Below are 12,035 nucleotides of genomic sequence, written 5' to 3' on the forward strand. Positions count from 1 at the left end.
ATTAATTCACATAATTTTTTTGCGATGCTGATGACCGTTAAAACGCGTCATCAGTCTGACACAGGTGTCCGACGTTTTCAAACACCATTTCTGTCGCTTTTATCATTTCAAAGACTTCTAAGCTATTTTTAAAAAATATATATATTCTACTTGAAAAGTGTCCATATGCTATCTTTATTTAAAATAAATGCCAGTTGTGTTTGAATTTTATCAAAAGCATAAACATTCAGACATTTCGCTAAAGTGTGACCCAGGTGTCCAAATACTTTATTAAGCCACTGACTGAACGAAATTTAATGGTTTTATATCATGCTGGATGTATTTTCTCACCTGTGTGGATCAGGAATATTAAGGGTAGTTTAATCGCATAGCTGAAGGTCGTCATAGATTTCTCTAGGTATGTATTTCGAGAAGACAACACACAGAAGCTCGAATCAGGAATGTGAAGACACACACAGCAACCAATGAGACGACGCGATGTTGAGGCGTTCTCGGTTACCAAGGTTACTAGTCAAACACACGCGCAAGGATGATGAGCTCGAGTTTCGCTTTTTCCACTGATCTTTCTTGGGACATTATCACACACAAACAAAAGTCACAACAAGTGTTGGAATAAAATGTCATTATTACATTAAAAAAAACGAGAATAAAATGTAAAAATTGATTGAAAAAACAAAACAAATCTAATATAAAACCAAAGACGCTATGAAAATGACGTAAGCAGTTCAACTAGTGCCTAAAAGAAAAATACTGAAGTTCACTACCTATTATAAATGAATAATAATGCAACATATTACAACTAATGATGATATAAATTAATATATAGCCTAGCTATCAATGAGAACTCATAAAGAAAAGATTGATAAAAAAAAAATACAAATATTTTCACATACACCAACAATGTTTTGTGTTTGGTAGCAATTGTCAGTTCACAATACTCATCGCTCACAATGCTCATCTAACACACTGGGCCTCTTTCACGATTACGAAACTGTTCATAAAAACAGTTTTGCATAAAATGGTGCCACACTTTTCAGTCTGTTCTTATGAGCTGCTTTGTACACTGACATTCATTGTGCTTGCAAACAGTGACCTCAGAGTGCAAACTATCACAAGAGATTTGAAAACTGTGTGCAGTTGAATAAGAATCTCATCTTGAGATTTTTGGACAAGCTTTGAAAATCATATTTCAAGAAATCTTCTTCTTTTTGACGTCTAACATGCGCCTTGAAATGTGCACATAGTCACAAACACATTGTTAACTTTGGCTGTTTATTTTGTGTTTAAAGATGCAGAATATTTGAATATAAAATAGATATATGAGGATTTTATGGCCAACATAAATTCAAACAAGGACAACAAAAAATGCTACCATGATGTATCATTCTTTTTATTTGAATAATACACTACCGTTCAAAAGTTTGTGGTCAGTAAGATTTTTTAATGTTTGTTAAAGAAGTCTCTTCTGCTCTCCAAGGCTGCATTTATTTGATTAAAAAAATAAATAAAAAAAACAGTAATATTGTGAAATATTATGACAATTTAAAATTACTGTTTTCTATTTTAATATATTTTAAACTGTAATTTATTCCTGTGATCAAAGCTGAATGTTCAGCATCATTACTCCAGTCTTCAGTGTCACATGATCCTTCAGATATCACTCTAATATGATGATTTGCTGCTCGAGAAACATTTATTATTATTTTCAATGTTGAAAACAGTTGTGTGTAAAAGAATCAGAATGCTAGAATGAATAGAAAGTTCAAAAGAACAGCATTTATTTAAAATAGAATATTTTCTAACATTATAAATGTCTTTTCTGTAACTTTTGATCAGTTTAACTCATCCTTGATGAATAAAAGTATTGATTTATTTTATTTCTTTCCCCCAAAAATAAAATTAAAATTCTTACTGACTCCAAACTTTTGAACGGTAGAGTTTAATGTTACAAAAGCTTTAGATTTCAGATAAATGCTGTTCTTTTGAACTTTCTGTTCATCATAGCATCATGAAATAAAACTGTAAAAAACTGTTTTCAACACTGATAATAATCAGAAATGTTTCTTGAGCAGCAAATCATCATATTAGATCACATTAATGAGAATGACATTGTTTGCGTTGCAGTAATGAGATTTGAAGTTCAAAATCTGCTTGATTGTCATATAGAAATGTCACAATTCCAAAAACTGAGGTTTAATATAAAGATGCATATCACACAAATACTGGATGAATAGCACTTTAATGAAATATAAAGGGGGTTTTGTTAAAAAATACGAACTAAAGTGTCTGAAGAGGCACTACATTTATAGGCCTAGAAAAGAATATTATGTCAGTATATTTATGGTCTTTAGGGGCTTTAGGTAAAAACTAAAAGTTAAAATAACGCAAATGAATGCTCACGTATGTTCCCCACTGCCGTAGTAATATATGTGCTCTTACTTAAGTAGTTGATTTTGTCCACCACTGTTCACTATATGGATCTGAACTCAGTCTGAACTTTTGACATCATTCAGCTAAAATTATTAAAAGGTTGCATGGAAATCCCTTTCTTCCTGATAGCATCATTTAGATTCAGTGAGTCAAAAGTTCAGACTGAGTTCAGCCTATTTTTATCTCGCATCATAAACGGATGCATGATGATCCTGTCATGATAGTGAGTCAATGTGAGAATGTGAAAGATAAATAAACTCAACAACATTTGTATGTTCCTTCATGCTGGTATCAGTGCAAAAAAAAAAAAAAAAATAATAATAATAATAATCTCAGGGGAACTGTATTGGTAAGACCAAAATATTTATACTTTACAAGCGTTGACAAAAAAGCAATGTTTCATGTCAAAATAATTCCGATGCAAAAACAAAATATCAACCAATATTGTAACTTTTTTTTTTTCATGTGTTTTTTTAAATCTAACCATATGATGTGTGTTTATGAGGTTTGCATATTGTTTGCACTTTTATGAGTTTAGATAGTGGACACTTCCTGAATTCAGATGCAATACATGTTTTGCATTTTAGTTAAACTTTAGCTGTGTCTGCTGTAATACACCTACAGTCACGTAATCTTTCAATCTTAAAGACACAGATCTGCTCTTAAATCATCCTGTGCAGTGAACTGAGCTCTGACTACTCTCAAGGGACGTCTATGATCATACTGAATCTGAGAAGAACAGGGAGGCAAACTTTTGTGGTAAGTACAGATGACTCATATTAGTGACTTTTCCTTTGTGTTGAAACAACAATTTATTTCAAATAAACATATCTCTCAAAAATGTATTTGGACGAGTCAGAATGACAACTTAGAGAAATGCACTAAAAAATGAAATAAAGGCTCGCCTTTCCATACTTCATGTTTGGATTAAAGAACACTCTCCTACTTTAACTCTTTGGCGTGAAAACTCTTGTCACTGTTACCATACGAAAGACGGCATAATGGAACTCTGGATACTTTTGTAAATGACTGGTCTCCCCTTAAAGACTATTTTGGACGTGAATGGCAAGCAATAACATATTAATATGGATTGAAAACAAGAAGTGTACATTTATTGGATTTTTTTTTTTTCTGTTTATGGTAAAAAAAAAAAAGTGAACAGTTTAAATGAAAAAAATGAAATAAAAATAAACCATGCCATTTGTTTTTGTTATTTAGTACAATGACTTTCTGACATTTTTTTAAGTTTGACTTTCATGTCTGAATATATTTTTAGGGCATTATGGCTGTTCTTTAGTGTTACTTTTTAGAAAAATGTGCACTGAAGTTGCACAGGAAATTGAAAAAAGCTAAATAAATAAATAAATAAATCCAAGTAATTTTATTAGATAACAAAACCAAGGGGCATGGTTTATTTATTTTTGTAATGCAACTTCTCCTGTGCATGATTATAGTGCCCTAAAAATGTAGAAATGATGGTCACATTTAAAAGTGCCTCAAAGTCAATTTTTTTTTATGTTTTTTGTTTTTTTATTTTTAAGCCACTCTATCAATAGTGTTGGCTAAATCATAATCTAAGTAAAAGTACCTATAAATGTTGCATTTTAGCTCTCATATAATCTCTTTTTGCTCCTTTCCAGAGTCCTTTCACATGCAAAATGACAAACAACGGGGTCATTTTAGCCGTCTACATCGTGACGTTTCTCATTGGCTTGCCGGCCAATCTCCTGGCCATGTGCACGTTCATAAGGAAACTCGGTGACAAACCCAGTCCGAATGACATCCTTCTCTTCAACCTGACGGCGTCCGACTTGGTCTTCCTTTTCTTTCTGCCCTTCAAGATGTATGAAGCTGCCTTGGGAATGCACTGGTACTTATCCAAGAGCCTGTGCTCGATCGCGTCCTTCTTCTTTTTCACCACGATTTACACCAGCTCCCTGTTGCTCATGGCCATAGCCGTGGATCGCTACTTAGGACTGGCCTTTCCGATCAAATACAGACTCATGCGAAAGCCTCTTTACGCCTCGGTTGGCAGCGTCTTCATCTGGCTGTTCAGCGCCGGTCACTGCACCATCGTATTCATCATCGTCCACATGCAAGAGAACCGCACTGAACCCAAAACCGTCTGCTATGAGAACTTCACCGATGAGCAAAAGAAGATCTTGTTACCAGTTCGTTTCGAGTTTTTTGTGGTCATGTACTTGCTACCGCTCTTAGTTTGCATCTTCTGCTATGTTAGCTGCATCTATATCTTGTATAGCAGGCCTCACATAGCCAAAGTGAAAAAGCAAAGGGCCATTGGGATGGCGTTGTGCACGCTGACCATCTTTTTGCTCTGTTTTCTGCCCTATAACATGTCCCATCTGGTGGGTTTCAGCACCAACAACAGCCCGTCGTGGAGGTACTACACACTCCTGCCCAGCACGCTCAACACGTGCCTCGACCCATTCGTCTTCTACTTCTCATCCTCCACTTTCCGTGAAAGCGCGACGATCGCTTTTCTCAAGAAATGGTGTTTTAGGCAAAAAAAAACTAAGTGCGACGACACTGAACTGAAGACTATATCAAAATGAACAGCTTTTGCATTTGAATGTCACTTATGTCTTCTTGTAAATCACAAGGTTTATTTTCCTTTTTCATCTTCCTAGTACTAGTAGGCCAGTGAAGAAATTGTAAGATTTGTAAGTCTCTTCTGCTCACTAATGCAACATTTATTGCATTATATTTTTATTAAACAGTAATAATTTGAAATATTATTACAATTTTGTATAACTGTTTTCCAAGTTCGTATATTGTAAAGTGTAATTTATTCCTGTGATCAAAGCTGAATTTTCAGCATCATTACTCCAGTCTTCAGTGTCACATGATCCTTCAGAAATCACTCTAATATGATGATTTGATGCTCAAGAAACATTTATTATAGTTGTGCTGCTTCATATTTTTGTGGAAACTGTGATATGTTGTTTCTTCGGGATTCTTTAAAGGTCCCATGACATGAAAATTTCACTTTATGAGGTTTTTTAACCTTAATATGAGTTCCCCTAGCCTGCCTATGGTCCCCAGTGGCTAGACATTTTGATTGGTGTAAACCAAGCCCTGGGTATTGAGAAAATGAAAGCTCAGACGGGCGAATCTAGAAATCTTCCCCTTATGTCGTCATAAGGGGAAAGGTCACCTCCCCTTTCTCTTCTTTGCCCGCCCATGAGAATATACGCGAGCGTGATATTGGTTTTTCCTCGAGAGAAATCATCGCTTGCAAACGAGCGAAGCATGGCAGTTGCTCAGTGTTTGGATGTACAAATGAACACAAAAGTATTTTTTTTAGTTCCTTCATCCGAGCCTCTGAAGAACCATTGGGTTATGTAAATTTTCTGATGTGTAATTGTTCAAGTTCAGACAGATAATCTTTCTCTCAAAGTCGTTCAATACTGTTTATGCATCAGTAAATCAAGCCAGTGACTAAACGATCAACTTCACGTCGTTTCTCTTGGTAGGATGAAAATAATCTTACTTAAACTGTGATTAATATATATATATACAGAGAGCGATCAAAGAACAATCACTTTCCAATCGCCCAAGCTGTCAATCACACAGCGCGATTATCTGGACACTTGCTAAAACTCGTTATGAAATCAATGACGCTGTTACACTGCACAGCGAAGCTCTTACTGTACTTACCTCATGTTTGCATTGGTGAAATCATTAGTGAGAGTGCAGAAACTGCGTTGCAATGATAACAGGCTGTCATCTGCTCAATGCTCATCACTGCAACCTTTTATGTGATGGGAATAGATCTAAATACTTTAAAAACTTCTCATGATTCATTAATCCCGATAGCTGTAATAGTAAAAACGTATAATAGCTGTAATAGTAAAGGTTTTCGAGAGAGTTCCACATGTAATGCTAGATATTTCATATGCAAGCATGTCAGCCAATCACAGCAGTGGGCGTTTACACTGAAGTCTCACAGCAGCCAATCACAGCAGTGGGCGTTTACACTGAAGTCTCACACAGACACGCCCCTTCAAACAAAGCGTTCAAATCAGAGGCTAAAATCAGGGTAAGAAATATGCCTTTTATTTCTAAATTATAACAACTTTTGATCTAAAAAACATACTAACATTATAAGGGCACCCCAGGAAACATTCTAAAATAATAAAATAATCCATGCAATGGGACCTTTAATGAATAGAAAGTTCCAAACATTAACATTATATATGTTTTTAAAGACACTATAGATAAATTGAATGCATAAAACAGTGTATGTTTATCCTCAAATCAACTAAGGTAGATCTGTACCGATAGGAAAGAAATGAATAAGGAGACCAAATAGGTTCTTCTTAGAAAAAGAGCACAATGATACTCGTCTTCTTAGTCTTCTTCTCAACTTAGTCGCAAACTGTTCTCAAATAAACTATTTAAACATTCAAAGTCTGTCTTGGTGAACTCTCCTTTTCAATTTTAATTTGTCAAACAGTGAATAAACAGAATGAGTTCAAATGATGAAAGATTTTATTTGAAATTTTGTCTCTGCATGAACAAAGATTCGGTTTTATTCTGGTTTGCATGAATTATTTTTAACCTCAAATGCGCATGATTGGGATAGAGACTAAAGAAATCCTGCGGGAAAACCAGAAGGATCGTTCAGGCAACATTTGTTGGTACCTTTTTTAAGTGGGATCAGATAACCAAACACCTGTATATACATGTTTAGACACGGTGTTTGCTTCTCTTCTGTTTTAGCGAGAGCCGGCCACTCTCCGGCATTCGTGCATTCTGTAGGCACACATGTAAAATATTCCTGCAAAACAAAACACACGCGTTCTATGAGATCAACAGCACACGTTGGATATCAGATGTCAGAAAAAATCATTACTGACCTGCAAAAAAGGTCATGAGCAGAGCGACCCAGCCCAGAATGTAGGACCATGAGAAACGCCAGTCCCCGAAGCGCTTCCCGAGGAAGTTCACCGTCACGCCGGTGTAGATTGCCATAGCGAGCAGAACAAAGAGCGCTGGAGGAGAAATAAATGAGACTGAGCGGTTTAGATGACCAAAGATTATTCAGAAACAAGATATCATTTGTGATACTAGTGTATGCAGGACACTATAGTTCATTATAAAGTAATATGTGACATATTATACCCAAAAATGCTTCATACAGTGACTACCAGTCAAATTTATACAAATTTGGGATCAAATATTAGTCAGACTCTTTGAGCTGATCATGTTTTGCTGAAGTGTTTTTTCTTTAATTGCTAATGCTCTTTTTACACACAGACTGCACAAAATGAAGCATTGCTTGAGCTAAACTGGTATTATCTAATTGTGTAGTTAAATTTAACAGCTGACAGATATTCAACATAATTCATGTGTGAGACAGTCTAACAGAAGGACGGACAAAACCAGTCAAATATCAACTGAGTTCATAACTCTGAGTTCTTGTCATATGTTGGCATTTTTAAACTATACCGAATAAACTGATAATGTGAGAAATGTTGAAGGTTTCTGAGTAAATTTTGGTTTGACTGTATGTCAGCTCACACGAGTCACCCAATAAGTCACTGGAAAGGGAAAGACTTACTGGAAATAAAAAACATGATCCCTGCAGCGAAGGAACGGTTGAATCGCTCAAAGGCGGAGAAGTGAGCGAAGGAGAGGATGCCTGCGATGATTCCCGCGAAACACGACATCGCCGAGAGGATCATGAAGGCCCGGGTTGCGTTCCAGTAAGCTGAGAGACAAAGAGAGAGATGGACACAGAAGCTTAGACTGATGGAGGAACATGGACTTTTCCCACAATGTTTTGCACCGAACTTCCTAAAGTTGGGGAAACTGCAAATGGAAGATGGAATAATAATGCTTTAGTTTGTTTTAGTCCAGCTTGTCCCCCTGTTATCAATCATTCTATTCCTTAAAACTCATCTTTGATCACCAAAATTGCATATTTAATAGTTTTTTCCTAGAAAAAAAAATTATTCATGCCTTAAAATAGCTTGAATGTCATGTGACACGTTGCCTCATTTAGTATACACTCTTCTATGAATATGCTAATTAGCCCCGCCTCCACTCACTCACAGCAGCTCAAAGATCCACTCGTTAATGATCACACGTTGACCTGGAAAGCGTTTCCTGTATCACAACGTAACTCGCTTCTTCACTAGTCCAATGCATCGTTGAAGAAATCAACTAGCTATACGACTGTTTCCCGAAAGCATGTTGTCGCAAAGTGGTCGTTCAACCACATTGTTTAATGATGTCACGCACGTGGTGGAGTATTAACTTTTTTTAATGAATTTGTTTGAGATTGAATTAATGCTATATGTTTTGCTATAATTACGGACATGCATCTGAGGACTATTTCTCATTTTTCTCAGTTATTTTGCTATATTTCCAGATTCAATCATAGGCCCGTTCTTACGTAGTCGAGCACGTTCACACATGCGCACTCTTCAAAAACGACGTTAATCTACTGACAAACTTAAAGACGTCAAATGACATTTATGTATTCTAAATAAAGTCACAGATTGCACTGAATGTCAGCTTGCTTATTTTGCTCAAGGATTTATTAAGTCCACATGTCATGCAAACTAAACTCTTGTTTCTCACCACAGGTCGGGATCTGTCGTTCCAAACACACAACTCTGCGATACGGTTTGCGAATGTTCGCTGGAACGATGGTTTCGGGAAACACCAACTCGTTGAACTGCTGATAATGACGGAACTTGCGAACATAGTTGGCTAATGATGCTTTTGGGAAACACACCTCACAAGGTAGTTAGTGACGTCAGAAACACCAGCGATTTCAAAGTGTGTTTTTGAGACTGTCTTTGGTTCACTGCAGTTTTAAGGAGAAAATACTCAGCAATGGTGTCGACTTATGAATTTACACTTGGTTTGTCTTAAAGCACATTAAAAACACCACATAGACAACATTAAAAGCTGGATTTACACCACAGGGGGACTTTAAGAGTTTAATGTGGCTATATGTTTTGGCTTAACTCTGCTATAAAGCCAAAACAATCTCTGTTACCTTAAATTATACGCTTATCTCTGTAAAGCTGCTTTGAAACAATCTACATTGTTAAAAGCGCTATATAAATGAAGATATGTAGAATTCAGAAACTCTTGTTATTATGGGAAACGTGTTTGAAAACAGTCAGTGACACTATGATGCAGGCCTTAAATCAATACAGTCACACACTCACCGATACTGTCGGTCTGTGTGTAGCATTTGCCAGACATGCAGTATCTCCACAGGCCCTGGTGAGCGAAGCTGCCGGACAGTCTGTACTGCATCCAGTAGTCCGTCGCCGTCGAGATCACCAGCAAGATGTTGCCCATGACGGCACAGAACAAACCCCCTCCCATGAAGCTGTACATCCTGAGGAACACTGGAGCTGCGCTGAGACCAAACACTGACAGTCAATCACACACACAACATCTATACAGGACAAAACCAGCAAGAACGTACACTTGCCATGTTTCATGCTTACATTTGACTTGGTTGCACAACTACAGTCAACTAACTCTCATTAGAGTATTAGTAGAAACTGTAGGTTACACTCTTAAAAAATGCTGGGTTGTTTTAACCCAAATTTGGGTCAAATATGGACAAACCCAGACATTGGATTCAAATTTTTAACCCAATGTTTGAGTTTGTCCATATTTGATTTTGACCCAAAATTGAGTTAAAACAACTCAGCATTTTTAGAGTGATAAAGTGCAGGTTAGTTGAATAAGTTATACAGTATGTAGTTGTAAAGTGACTGATAGTCAGAAGAATGTCTGTTGAGGAGCATCAAAATAAAGTGTTATTAAGCAGACTCTATTAATACTCTAATGACTGACATGGAGTTACTTTTAGTAAGTGAATGTCTTTAATAAGCATTATTTAATAAGCATTTTTTTTGTTTGTTTGTTTAAATATGCTTAATTTTCATGAAAATAATGTCACAATACCAAAAAAAAAAAAAAATGAATCATTCATAAAATAGTCTGCATTTTCTTCATAACCTTTTTTATGCATTTTTTTTTAAGAATAAAATTAGAAAATTTCCCTTTGACTTGCATTGATAGAATGTTCAGCATTCAAAATGTAACATTGTTCAGACATCATCGCAATATTTGCACACTGAATTGTGACTGGTCTTGTCTTCCTTACATTTAAAGATCCCATATTGTACACCTTTCTGAAGTTTTAGTTTAGGTTTTGATGTCCTTAAGAATATATATTTGCGGTATAAGTACCAAAAACCATCTCAATATATATTTTTACAGCTCGTTTCTCAGAAGCTCTGCCAAGAACAGGTCGATTTTGGCCTGTCTACTTAATATTCATGAGCCTCTCTTCTGATTGGCCTGAAGTCACAACGGCTCGTGAAAAGGCGCAGCTACTTTATGCAGGCTGTGTGCATTTGTCTGTGGATCGACTTTATATGGTAGTTTCATCGCCCGTAGACCTCTGCTATCATAAAAAAAGCCAGGAAATGTCAGTTTTGACAATATGGGACCTTTCCTATGATTTGTGCACATCCGACTCTAACCAAGACTCTACAGCTCTGATTCATTTACACAGAACCTTAAAACCTGACAAATAATTCATATTATTCTTCTGCGGCTATTTCCAGTGCATTGATCATTCTACGTTCAACTCCTCACACAGCCAGATTTATCTCACAGGCTGTACGTGCGTTTCCACATCAGAGTTTGCATAAGCAAAACAGCATCAGTCATTCACACGTCAGAGATGATGATATTAATCACTTCTCAGAAAGACAACATTTGGCAAGTCGTTGGAAACACAGTGTTAAACTGCAATGCCACAAAACAACATGTACAGGGACAACAAACAGTGTGTCAACTAAAGCTATATATCATTATGATCATCAGGCAGGGTTAGACCCAAAACATGCTCTACATAAGTAATAGAGTCAACAATAGTGCTTTGTACGGTGACCGGGAGGGGAGGGGACATGTTCGGTTCACTTATTTTTGTCGTGGCCACAACATAAACTCGTGGGAACGTCATAATATCTCGTGGGAACGTCATATTAAGTCGTGGCCACGAGATCATTTTGTTGAGGTAACGACATCATTATGTCGTGGCCACGCGATGCAAAGTCGTGGCCTCGAGATCATATGTTGAGGGAACGATATAGTTTTCTCGTGGCCACGAGATCATTTTGTTGAGGTAACGACATCATTATGTCGTGGCCACGCGTTGAGGGAGCCACAGCGGCCAATACTGTAACCGTACCATAGACTGGGCTACAGCAGAGATGGAGATGACAGAAGAAACAGTGGCGCCTCCAGAAATTTTTCATAGGGGTGGCCAGATGGGGCCACTTAAAATCTTGGGGTGGCACACCAAAACTATAAACCATAATTTCAGAATTTTTTTCTACTGTTGTAGTAAACCGGCCTGTAGAAAACTATCAGAAAGACTTAAGGAAACTCCTACTGATATACTATATGATGGTTTATTGTGTTATATTTAATGTTACTAATGATATAATATGCTTAGACTAATAACAGTACAGTTAACATTTTGAGTTACACAACAATTCTGTTTTATTTTGCAATTATATTTGGCATAAGGTGTA

The 12,035-nt window shown here is 36.6% G+C and overlaps 3 protein-coding genes across 3 annotated transcripts in view; 1 reads left to right on the plus strand and 2 right to left on the minus strand.

The window, feature by feature from the left end:
* The window catches only part of LOC308704774 (uncharacterized protein), a gene marked incomplete at its 3' end in the record, with an annotated part of 525,175 nt that overhangs the window by 78,065 nt on the left and 435,075 nt on the right, over nucleotides 1–12,035 (minus strand). The window lies entirely within an intron of this gene.
* On the plus strand, nucleotides 4,089–5,003 carry LOC308703965 (free fatty acid receptor 2; the record flags this gene model as incomplete). The annotated part of the gene is made up of 1 exon (XM_081388012.1): nucleotides 4,089–5,003. The coding sequence occupies one exon, from the start codon at nucleotides 4,089–4,091 to the stop codon at nucleotides 5,001–5,003; it is 915 nt and encodes a 304-aa protein (XP_081244138.1).
* lim2.5 (lens intrinsic membrane protein 2.5) lies at nucleotides 7,170–9,813 on the minus strand (the record flags this gene model as incomplete). Its single annotated transcript, XM_081389702.1, has 4 exons — nucleotides 7,170–7,231; nucleotides 7,311–7,445; nucleotides 8,015–8,164; nucleotides 9,639–9,813. The coding sequence occupies 4 exons, from the start codon at nucleotides 9,811–9,813 to the stop codon at nucleotides 7,170–7,172; spliced, it is 522 nt and encodes a 173-aa protein (XP_081245828.1).

Source organism: Scardinius erythrophthalmus (assembly GCF_964197995.2).
Source record: "Scardinius erythrophthalmus genome assembly, chromosome: 16".
Lineage (NCBI taxonomy): Eukaryota > Metazoa > Chordata > Actinopteri > Cypriniformes > Leuciscidae > Scardinius > Scardinius erythrophthalmus.